Raw genomic sequence first — 11,736 nt, forward strand, 5'->3', positions numbered from 1 at the left:
ACGGCCCGGCGTTCCCCGGAAGCAAACGCCGTGTGTCTTTGGAAACGTAACGAAGGCCACGGGGATGACCAGCGGCGGGCCCCTGTGTCCCCGCAGGGACTGGACGCTTTTCTCGAGTCGACTGTGACTTTTGGGCCACGTGGGGAGCTGGGCTGCTCTCGGGCCCACTTCCCAGGCGAGGTGCTCCTCCTCCTCCGAGCGGCTTCTCCAGGGCGCAGCGGAGCCGGGTGCTGAGAGCCGCCTGTCCTGCTCTCACGATGGGCCTTAGCCTGGGAGCCCCAGGCTTCCCCAGCTCGTGGGCTCACCAGCCCTACAACGAACGGGCTTTTATTCCGTCTCCGGCCGTTTGCCCGGCAGCGTCTCCTTCCCTCGCTAGGAATCTGGAATCTTCCGGATGCGGAAGGAAGGCTGGACGCGGGCGTCCCACCCACAGCGGAAAAGGCAGGGTGTTCAGATGTGTGGAAACCAGAGGGGGCGCGCCCTCTCTCGGCAAAGGGGCCGGAATTAGTAAATCAAAGGAAACCGGGAGAAGCAATGTTGACGATGACTGCTACAGGGCTGTGACTCTGACCTTAAGGGACCCGAGGCACAGAGCACACCCTGCCAGGCCAGAGGAGGCGGGTGTGGCCTCAGGACCCGCCACGAGCTCCCAGAGCTCAGCCTCGGCTCCAGCCTCGGAACCACTTCAGGTGTCCCCCCCAGAGCAGCCACGGCACTCACCTGGACATTTCTTTCTCCTCCAGACCTGGAACTTTCCAATAAAGGGAAGACAGTGTTCTCCCCCGGCCTGTAGACGCCCACCTTCTCGCCTTGTCCCCACGTGGTCTTTCCTGCTAACCTCTCCCTGTAAAGACGCAGTCTGATGGAATGAAGACCCACCCTGACCCCATCTTTCCTAAAGTAGCTCTTTGAGGGCTCTGTCTCCGGACGCAGCCCTGTCCTGAGGTACCGAGGGTCACGGCTTCAGGGACGTTGGGAGACACAGCGTAGCCCATCACGGGGACTTTCTTTAACGTCGCCGTGTCCTCGTCCACGTCGTAGACACAGGTCCTTTCACACACTTTAACTGGACAGGTTGGCTTGGGGAGGACGGGTCAGAAGACGGAGCGTGGGATGTGTCATCTCGAAATGTGACTTTTCAGTCCCGTCATGTGGGGCTCTGGTGACTGACAGCAGGGCTCAGGGGCCTGGCCCCAGGGGAGGGTGGTGGGGCAGGGGCTTCCTCTTCCAGCCTCCTGCCCCCCAGGTGCCACCTGCACCCCAACAGTGGCCTTTGCCAACCTGGGACTTAAGTCCTTCCATCCAGTCCCATCTGGAGCTGGCCAGGTGGTCATCCTAAGAACACGGCCATACGGGGCAGCCCTTGCTGCTTCCCTTCCATCCCTCACAACGGAATGTGGCTGGATGTGGCCGGCGACCCACACCTCTGGGCCCGTGAGGACTCCAAGGCCACAGGGCGGGCCTCGCCGCCTCCTCCTGCAACGAGGTATCAGACCATCTGACTTCACAGTCGATGGGGTCACCAAGCACAGGAACAGAGCAAACGGCTGCCAACACCCAGGGCCAAAGTGAGGTCACCGTCTGATTTTCCAAGGCCAAGCCTGCTCCACACTGATGTTCAAACCCCAGGACTCTCTGGTGATGGGCGAGGGGCTCTGCCGGACGTGACTGGGCGTGAGGATGCGATGGCTCTGGGGGAGCCTCGTCGGCCAGGCGGTGTTCACGCATTCTTCACGACATTGTCGTAACTGGGAGCAGGAGTCCCAGGGTCTGAAGAAAGTACAGCCCCTAGCGAAAGGGGATTCAGCACCTTCACGAGGGGAAGCAGGGCTGAGCAGCGCAGCCTCCGGGAACGCAGGCTTCCCAAGGTCAGCTGGGGGCTGGCGCCTCGTCCTCCAGGTTGGTCGGCGTGGGCCCGGGCATTCCCGGACGAGCTCTCCAAGTCGGATGTGCCAGGGCTTCCCCCGGAACCTTCTGCAAGGAAAAGTGAGCATGGGACCCTTTAGGGAACATCTGACCCTCCCAGCTGTTCCCCACTGGCAGCCCCGCTGAGCGCAGGCCCAGGGCAGGGGGCTCAGGGCAAGGGGGCTCAGGACCAGGGGATCCAGGGCTGGGGGACCCAGGGCAGGCACAGCCCCTTCCATACGGTCACCTGGCCTGGGAGAAACACCGCCCCCCGCCCCAGCTGGGGGCCACCTCCACTGTCTCTCTGCTCTGTGTGAAGTGTTCAGGAGACTCCTGGTTCTTGGGGAGAGCCCGCAGCGGCCTGTGCTCTCCGGACCCGTGGGTCCTGGGGGTGTGGGTAAACTCAGCCATCTGTGTCGAGGGACACCGGGCAGACGTCTTGAGAACACCTTGGTTTGGAAGAACCGTGATGTCTGGCTGGCTGTTCATCCTGGGTAGCGGAGAATCTCGCTCTCTAGGACGGCCCCGTCCAGAGTGGGCTAAGCCCGAATCCGTGAGCACACAGCTGGGCCCAGCTAGCAGAACATTTCAGCGCCACAGAAAGACTTCAAAGCCCGAATCTGTGATCCCCAAAGTTCAAGCAATAACTATTATAACAAAATTATGAGACGGCTGGTACAGACCCAGGGAGAACACGCTCCAGATGACATACAGGAGTCACAAACTCAAATACTTCCGGGGCCGGGCATGTACCGTGAGTGTATGGTGGGCTGCAGGGAGTGGCAGAGTTTGTGGCTAACTGGACATCATGTGACCCGTCAAAGGCATTCTAAGTCACAGCACTATCCCACCAACAAAGCCTACCTGTGGACCAGTGGGTGCTTGGGTATCCATTTGCAACCACTCTATAGCACGGCTGTGGAACCTGGACAAAGTTCTCGAAACAGAAGATGAGTTTGAAAGGCGTTTCCAGTCGCCGTGAGGAGTCGTGATGGGTGTTACACGGCGTGCCAGCTTCCGCTGCTGGCAGAACGATGGAGTTTAACTTACCTGAAGATCCTTTTTAGATGCTTTCTCTGAGCAGAGTCTAGAGGCGGACGAGGCTTGGTCTTGCTGACGAAGGTGTGGGAGCCTGTACGCTCCGGGGACCATGAGCAGCGAAACAGGAAGTCATCCCGGGCACGTTGCCTTGATCCCTGGAAGCAGCTCTGGACATTCTTAGTCATAGATTGTCCCTCTGCTTGTGACAAAGGGGACTCGAAGGGTCAGGCTCAGTCCATCTTCCACGGTCGGTGTCACTTAAATGTCCCACGATGTGGCCGTGTGGAAACTCCTCCTCAGAGAGCCAGGGGACGTCCCATGTCTTCTCACCGGCACGGCTGCCGCGGGCAGCAGGCGCAGAGCGGGGCATTGTGTGGGGCCCCACGAGCATGCTGGAGGCCCGCTCCCCAAAGGAACACGTGGCGGGGCTTCAGACTCACCGACTGTGCTCTCTCTGAGGCCCCGCCTGGCAGACAAGAGCCGGGAGGAGCACAGGGACTGAATCATTGACCGTTTTTTTTCCCATGGCGGGTGGTTTAGTTTCCAGGAGCTGCTATCATAAAATACCTTGAACTTTGTGGCTGAGAACAAGAGAAGTCTGTCTCACAGTCCTGGAGGCCAGAAGTCCCAAAGTCAAGGTGCTGGCAGGGCCGTGCTTCCTGTGGGGGCTCGAGGGAAGAGTCTGTCCTGGCCTCCTCCAGCTCTTGGGGGCTGCCAGCATTCCTTGGCTCGTGGCCACATCGCTAACCTCTGCCTCCATCTCCCTCTGCGTGTCTGTGCCTTCTCCTCTGTCTCTCATAAGGACACTTGTTGTTAGATTTAGCACCCACTCTAATCCAGGACGATCTCATCCTTAACTTAATCACATCTACAGAGACTCTCTGCCTAAATAGGGTCACATTCTCAGGTTTGGAGGGTTAGGATGTAAAACATATCTTTTTGGGGGGACACTATTTAAGTATTTAACAGACACTTTTGTTGTCCTTCTCACCTCTTAAAGTTCAAAACAGAAACAGAAATAATGCTTGAGGCCAAAATCACTCTCCTCCCAGAGGCTGTCCCCTAGTCACGGCTGTGCCTCCAGGTTCCGGAGGCACCAGGAAGGCCACCTACCTCTCTGGAGAGCACATGTATGGAACTAGACCTTCCATCCCAAAGAGGCCTCGGAAAACCATGACCACTGGCCTTCACGCAGTCATAGGTCATCCTGATGCTGGAGACATTATGGCAAAGGTGGGGCCTCTGCCCTCAAGAACTTATGGTTTAGGGGACATCTTGCTGCCCGTCCTCCGCCACCTAAGCAGGGCCGTACTCCATATTGCTCTAGGCTGGGATCATTTCTGACAGTTAGTTGTGAGGACGACAGATTGGACGGGGAGCCAGTGCAAACCGAAGAACGTTATGACTAAATGTCTAGGATTTCAGCTTGGATCGACATGTTGACTGTGTCCATGGGTCACACCAAAGCAGGAAGGAAATTTCTGCATCTGCGTTTGGCCTCTGGAGCTAAGCCTCCTCGTCGCAGAGCCAGGAAGGGTCAGAGATGATAAAATCGGCCTCACTTCTGCTGTCTGAGTCCTAATATAAAATATTTGGAATAAACTGGTTTTCTACTGTCCAGCTCTAAGATGATTGCAGATAGATAGGTTTCAGGAATGTGGTAAGAAATACGAGGAGGTATTAAATATAGGGAAAGTATGCGGTCATTATCCTAGCGGCTTTGCGAACGCTGCTAGAGATTAACAAGCATTTCTCTCGAAGAAAGAATGACCTCTTGGGGAATCCGTAGCTGGGACCTCACTTTGGTTATGTTGCACCTCTTTGGGGGCCATAAGCAAATTGTTTAGCTGAGTCACCCAAAATGTTGGCCCACCCCACCCCCATCCCCATCTATAGTTCCCCCTTCTCCCACAGTGGCCACTCTGAGAAATGGGAGTTGGAACCCCTGGCTTGGGCCCCCACTGTGTCTTCAAGCCTTGTGGGCCCCAGTTTCCTGGTGACGCCCACCTCCCACAGTTGTAGTGGGGGTAAAATGAGGCAATGTATGCAAAAATGCATCTATGGCGATGCTACCCTGAACGTGCCCGACCCCGTCTGATCTCGGAAGCTAAGCAGGGTCAGGCCTGGTTAGTACTTGGATGGGAGACCACCTAGGAAGACCAGGTGCTGTAGGCGTAAAAAAATAAATTACTAAAAATAAGGGATTATAAACTGACAAGGTCTTTGCAATCTGTGAGGTCAACCAAAGGTTGCCTCCTCGAAAAGAGCTAGAACCAGAACCCGTGTCTTGTTGTTTACAAAGGCAAACCCCCAAAGGAGAAGCAGTGTAAAGGCTCCTGCTACTTCCATCTGCACCCCTCAGCACAGGATCTTATTAGTGCCAGGCGAGTCCAGCAAGGTGCAGATGCTAAGCCTGGGCAGAAAAGAGCGGATCCCTGTGCTGTCCCAGAGACACCTGCCTCTCCGGCTGGAGGCGCTGGCTACGCAGCTGGACCACCACGCGAGCCCCACCACACTAGTCCCCAGCTTCATCCCTCGGGGGTGTGGGGCCTGATCCACGTTCATTTCCACTTCTCGACCCCCATACAAACTGCTTGCCCACGGACAAAATAACTAATTTTTCATTCTGATTATAAAACGAATACCTCCTCATTGCTGGAAATGTAGAAAAATCAAGAGACGAAGATGAAAACTACTATTTTATCAGTCTGAGAGTAGCAGAGTTAGAACATACTGAGTGAGGCCTTCACCCACGTCTGCCACTGTTAGAAACCTTCACATGTCTAATCCTCATGACCAGATGGTGCAGGGGCTATACTTATCCTCTTGTTACAAATGAGGAAACCGAGGCACCGGTCACGTGGCGTGTGTGCGTGCGTGCACACTTTTATATCATTAGGATTTTATTCTGTGCAGTTCTAAATCTTGTCTTTCTTTCATTTACCATTATGTCGTACATCTTCCCCATAATACTACAAATTCTTATTAATCATCAGATTAATGGCTGCAGAGAACTCTATTATTTATCCACCCTCTTCCCAGGTATTGGTCAGTTAAGTCTCCCCTCCCCTTTTTTCCTGAATTATAAGCAGGACTGCAAGGAATCTCTTTGTACACGAGTCTCTGTTTGCATTTCTCATAATTCCCATAGGACCAGTTCCTAGACACGAAATCGGGGTGTCAGTAGCTGTGAGCTGTCAAAATGCTTTCCGGACGGACCACACTAATTCGTGCTTCAACAGCACATGGGGTACCTCCCACCACAGATCAGCCAACGTTGCTGGTCACTTCATTATTTTTTTTAGAGATAAAGTTCACACGATGTAAAATTCACGGTTTTAACCACCGTCGGTGGTTTTCAGTATATTCACAGTGGCGTGCAGTTATCGCTTGATCTAATTCCAGGACGTTTTTTTCATCCCAAGGAGAACCTGGTCATCAGCAGTCACATCCAGCCCCTTCCTCCTCCAGCCTGAGGCAACCGCTCTCTGCTCTGTGTCTCTCTGGATGTGCCTGTTCTGGACATTTCCTATCAATGGAATCATGCAATATTTGTGTCTTTTAAAATGTCTGCTGAGTTGGTGGGTGGTACCTAACGCTGAGTTAAACAAATGAGTTGAAATGTGTTTATCTTTCACGTGTATTCTTTGACGAGCTGTTTGTTCATGTCCTTGGCCCATCCCGTGTTACTTTTAACGTCGTCGTGTTTTTATCGACCTGTTTGAACTCTTTATATATTAAGGCTGATATAATAATAACCCCTCGACTAGCCTGTTGGCAGCGGTTTTTCTTCTGCGCCAGAGTAATTTGTTGCAGGTGTTAAAGTGGAGGATAAGGATGAAAAAAAAAGTCACAGAAGGCGACGGATTGCCCAGGGAAAGTTTGGGGAGAGGGAGGGGCTCTGCCCACTGGGAAAACGTGAGGGCTGAATTTCTGTGTCCACGAGTCTCCAGGGGTTCCCTTCAGCATCAGCTACTGCAGTCACAGAATATGGCCACCTCCCGGATTCCTTGCTCCGAAGGCTGCTAGTTAGAGCCCTAGCTCCCTTCCCACCCCACCCCCCGCCAGCCTGCCCGAAACAGGAAGGCCCCCCAGCCACAAGTGACCCTGAGCCTCCAGGGGGGACCTTTTCAGACTAACACTGGCCTCTCCCTTCCTGGAGAAGGTTCACTAGGGCTTTCTCCTCATGGCCCACCTAAAGCTTCTGGCACTTTTCCCCTCCAGGTCCACTCCCCCTCCGCCCACACACACACACACACACACCCCTTCTTGCTGGCAGTCGATGTGCACACGGAGTCTCTGGCTGTGACCTGCCCGGCAGCCCAGAGTTTGTACCTCTGCGTAGAAGATGGGCCCACAGGCCCAGTTTCCAGGGCCTACTGGTCAAGCTGAGGTCTTTCCCGCGTGAGCAACATTGGAAATTAAAGAGCCTGAGGAAAACCGGGGTTAATGGAAAGAAACTATAAATGGCAAGAGTAACCGTTTCACTGAGAATACACATAGGATCTGGGGAACAGCAAATATCAGCAACAGTTTGACACTTAGTTGAATGCACTCGACTTACTATTTTGTTTAAATAACTACATCACTCCCTCCACCAACGCTCCCCGCAACCGTCTATTAAGGGCTTGGGGATTATAACATAACCATGGCATATTGGAAACTAAAAAGCAAATCCAATTTTATCACTCCGCCAGGTGCAAACGTTGTTTGGGGACTAATTGTTTTTTCCCAATGAAAGCGGCGACTATTAAATCCAAGTTCTTCACAGGGGAAGGGAGAGATTGCTCCTCGGACCCCCTCGAATTGTAGCCAAAAATCTCGTGCGCGTGTGTGTCTGTGTGTGTGTGCAAGCACACATCTTCCTGCTGAGAAAGCCCGCCCTCTGTCAAGTTCTCCAAGGTGTCCTTGACCCCAGACAGGTTCAGAACCAGAGCCGTAGGTCATCAGTGGGGCAGGGTCCCCAACGGCGGGGCCTGCTAATTGTCCCTCGAGATTCATGTCGCCTTGTGCTTGCAGTGCTGGTGAAGGGCCAGGTCACCACGAAGTACTACCGGCTGCTGTCCAAACTGGGCGGCTGGGTGTGGGTGCAGAGTTACGCCACCGTCGTGCACAACAGCCGCTCGTCCAGGCCCCACTGCATCGTGAGTGTCAATTATGTCCTCACGTAAGTCAGACGTATTTGTTTCTCTCCTTGCTCTCTCTTCTCCCCTGTCCTTCATCCGATCACCCCAATAAGCACCATCGCTCTCTCCCTCTCTCTCTTCCTGGAACTGTTCATTTGTCTCCTGTTTTGTTTTTATTTGAACAATCTGGTCGACTGGGAAGGTCCAGACTATTTCTGTACTCAGCATTAAGGGCCAGGTGCTAGGGAAAAGGGACCCAAGCCCGGGTGTGGGCTGTGGGTGGGCAGAGGGTGGGCGGGGGATGCCCCCACCTTGAAGATGGAAAAGGGATGGAGGTCCTAGAAAGGCATACCAACTTACGCTCTCCATGCCCACGACACACGTCTGGGGCATGTTGCGTGCGCCTGCCATTTGGGACAGGGGACGGCTTTCATTTTTTTCCCCTGTCTTCCTATATAGCCTGTTGCAAATGACAGTGAATATTTTGTCCCTTTAAAACCCCAAAAGGTCAAGTTCAGTGGCAAATAGTTTCAAGACCATTAGAAGCGACAGAACATAAGTCTGCTTGGGACCATACATGACTCTCTGCCCACCATGCTACTAGACATTCGGCCACCTTGTGCCCAGCTCTGGCCATGAACGCGATGGCCTCGTAGTCCTCCAGCTCTGCCCTGAGCAGAGCCCTCACGCGCGTCCTAATGGAGGGAGGGTCAAGGTGCTATGTTCTTTCTTAGAATGATACCAGGTTGCTGTTTTTTGTTTTTGTTTTTGTTGTTTTAGAAGTAGAGTGATTTTAGCAAAACTGTAGGGGAGAAAGCATTTTAGCCCCTTAATGATATTTCCTGAGCAAACAGATGTGGGCTGGTACTTCCGGTGACTTCCCCTCTCGTGAACATGATGGCACTGAGTTTTGCTCTTTCGGGCAAAAAATGGGCCCCTGGAAGCCAGGCTCCTGGACCCTCAAAGGGGTCCCCACTCGTGCCTCTCTGGGTGCCCCGCAGAGGAGCAGTCAGCCCCCAGACGCTCAAACCGGCAGTGTTTCCGCCTCTCCTTTTGGCCCTGACGCCCTTCCTAGTGGCCCATGGCAGCCCAGGAACCGTGTTGGTGGCCTTACGGGACTGGAGAGAGCTGCACTGACCCCTTCTCTTCCTGCCAAGTGACCACGCCCTCACTCGTTATTTCTGGGGGCGCCACGCCCAGGGCTGCACGGTGGCTTTTATGACCAGGGTGACCTGGCCTTTCCTTAAGTGCCACCCACATCTGACCTCAGTGGAATGATTCATGGGAGCTTCGAGGATGAGCTTGTTCGGGGTGGTGTCCAGGAGCCGCTCTGCCGCGGCGGCCTGCTGGACACGACTTGTCCTGCTCTCGTCTCTCAGGGACATCGAATACAAGGAACTGCAGCTGTCCCTGGACCAGGTGTCCACGTCCAAGTCCCAGGACTCCTGGAGGACCGCCTTGTCTACCTCACAAGAAACTAGGAAATTAGCTAAACCCAAAAGTACGAAGATGAAGACAAAGCTGAGAACAAACCCTTACCCCCCACAGGTAACACACGCGTCCTGCAGGGGTGGGGCGCGGCTGACACCTGTGCCAGGGGGCTCAGGACACCTGGGCACATTGAGGGACAAGCAGACTCGCGGCCTGGCGTTGGTCTCCCTGCGCAGAAGGTTCACTGTGGAGTGAAGCAAATTCCCTCCGGGATGTCCCGCCCGCGGGATAAAGACGGGGTGCAGAGCTCTCCATCGGGCCCAGAAGGCAGACTCGGCCGGGGAGGCGCGGCAGCCTGCTGGGGCCCCCAAGAGTGAGGGCCAGAGGGCAGGCGCTTTGTTTCCACGGCATTTTATTTTTTTAAATGAAAACCTCCCCTCTCTCTTTGTTTAGGTAGTTTGCGAGCTCTCAGAAGTAGCCAGTGGCTAAGTGGCTACGCACATGTGCTGTGTTGTCAGCTTGGCGTGGGGAGACCCCTTTGCACCCAGGGGGCGGGTCGCTGGGGTGCTGGTTGCTTTGGACCTGTCCCCCGTGGGACCTTGCGGTGGTGGCTGGGGTGGGGCCCAGCCCTGGGCAGGGGTCAGGCACCGGAGGCTGGGCCGTGTGAGGCGGGAAAGTCAGTTCCCCGCCAGCCCCCAGCGGCCCTCCCTCTGTCTCCTTTGCCACGCAGCAGTACAGCCCCTTCCACATGGACAAACTGGAGTGCGGCCAGCTCGGGAGCTGGAGAGCCAGCCCCCCGGCCACGGCTGTGGTGCCCCCCGAACAGCAGCTCCATTCAGAAGGTGGCGACCTTCTGTATGCCCCGTCCTACAGCCTGCCCTTCTACCGTTACGGACACTTCCCTCTGGACTCTCACGTCTTCAGCAGCAAAAAGCCAATGTTGCCGGCCAAATTCGGGCCGCCCCAAGGATCCCCGTGTGAGGTGGCACGCTTTTTCCTGAGCGCGCTGCCAGCCAGCGGCGAGTGCCAGTGGCACTATGCCAACCCCTTAGTGCCTAGCAGCCCGTCTCCAGCTAAAAACCTCTCGGAGCCGCCAGCGAACCCCGCTCGGCACGGCCTCATGCCAAACTACGAAGGTGGGTCACGTTTGCTCCAGGGGAGGGGGCAGGGCTGGGAACGGCGGCAGTGGGTGGCACGTGGAAAAAGGACCCTCACACTTTGGGCAAACTGCTCCTTTTTCCTGCTTCTAAGCGGGAGTGGCTACGCTTTGCTGCTCTCAGTGCAAATGCTTCATGAGCATGAGAGAAGCTGGGTGACCGAGTCCGCGTGCCTCGTGGGCATGAGTGACAGACAGCGTAAAGGGCATTGGACACCAGGCGTTCAGCCACCCGCCCTAAGATACTGGCCTCGTTGGCTCCCCAAAAGGGAGACAAAGGGATTTTCAGAACCAGCTTCCACGTACTGAGAAGGGCCCAGCCGCATGCGTTTTACATTATGTTCCGCTCCACCCCAGAACGAACACGGGAGGCCTGGTTTTCTTCCCACGCCAGTTTGCAAAGTGCGGAAAACCGTGGTGTAAATTCATGGGCTCACGGACACAAATGCCACTCACCAGCCCAGGGCAGATAACGTCCCTGCACCAGGACTGTTTCTTCTCCTATAAATGGGGTCATAAGCTGTGGAGTGTGCCCACCCCAGGGCTCGGATACTCTGTTTCACCTTGACCCGGCTACTGCTCTGCTCACAGGATAGACCAAGGTGGAGCAAATGTCCTGTAGGGGCCCCTACGTGCTGGGGAAATGCAATGTGCCCCAGACTCACCTGCTTAAGAGGAGAGCTCCCTCCCTGGGGTCCCCTCTCCCCCCTTTGTTCCTCTCTTTGGAGGCAGGTAGGGCTCTGCTCGTCTTCGGGCTGCTTTGGGAAGCTCTCGCTCCGGGCTCTGGCGACTTTACAAGGCTGTGAGCGTGGGAGAAACCGAACCCTCCTGGAGATGACCAGGATGTTTTTCAAAAGTAGCCAGTTTGAGAAAAGAACAGCCCAGCCTGACGGCCCGTGCCTGTCCCAGGAGCCACCGATTTCTCAGACTGGGATCCTGAATACTCATAAGTGCACGAGTCCCTCAGATAACCAAGGAAGGGCTCCCCGATGTCTAAGGAAAGAAAAAGGGTTTTGATAACCGCTGAAAATCTTCTCTCACTTGTGGCGACGAAAGATGCGTTTTCTTTGTGCGTGG

The 11,736-nt window shown here is 55.0% G+C and overlaps 1 protein-coding gene and 1 non-coding gene across 5 annotated transcripts in view; both read left to right on the forward strand.

Moving 5' to 3' along the window:
* The window catches only part of SIM2 (SIM bHLH transcription factor 2), a 46,039-nt gene that overhangs the window by 30,815 nt on the left and 3,488 nt on the right, over positions 1–11,736 (forward strand). For all 4 annotated transcript variants that reach the window (XM_039857501.1, XM_039857502.1, XM_039857500.1 and 1 more), the window contains 3 exons: positions 7,966–8,113; positions 9,452–9,620; positions 10,234–10,639. In XM_039857501.1, coding sequence (XP_039713435.1) covers positions 7,966–8,113; positions 9,452–9,620; positions 10,234–10,639 — 723 coding nt within the window. The remainder of the gene's footprint in view (positions 1–7,965; positions 8,114–9,451; positions 9,621–10,233; positions 10,640–11,736) is intronic.
* Positions 5,003–5,121, forward strand: LOC120599144 (5S ribosomal RNA). The gene has a single exon (XR_005651808.1). It is a non-coding gene; the product is annotated as a 5S ribosomal RNA (ribosomal RNA).

The sequence above is a fragment of the Pteropus medius genome, unplaced genomic scaffold (genome assembly GCF_902729225.1).
Source record: "Pteropus medius unplaced genomic scaffold, Ma_sr-lr_union100, whole genome shotgun sequence".
NCBI classification, from domain to species: Eukaryota; Metazoa; Chordata; class Mammalia; order Chiroptera; family Pteropodidae; genus Pteropus; species Pteropus medius.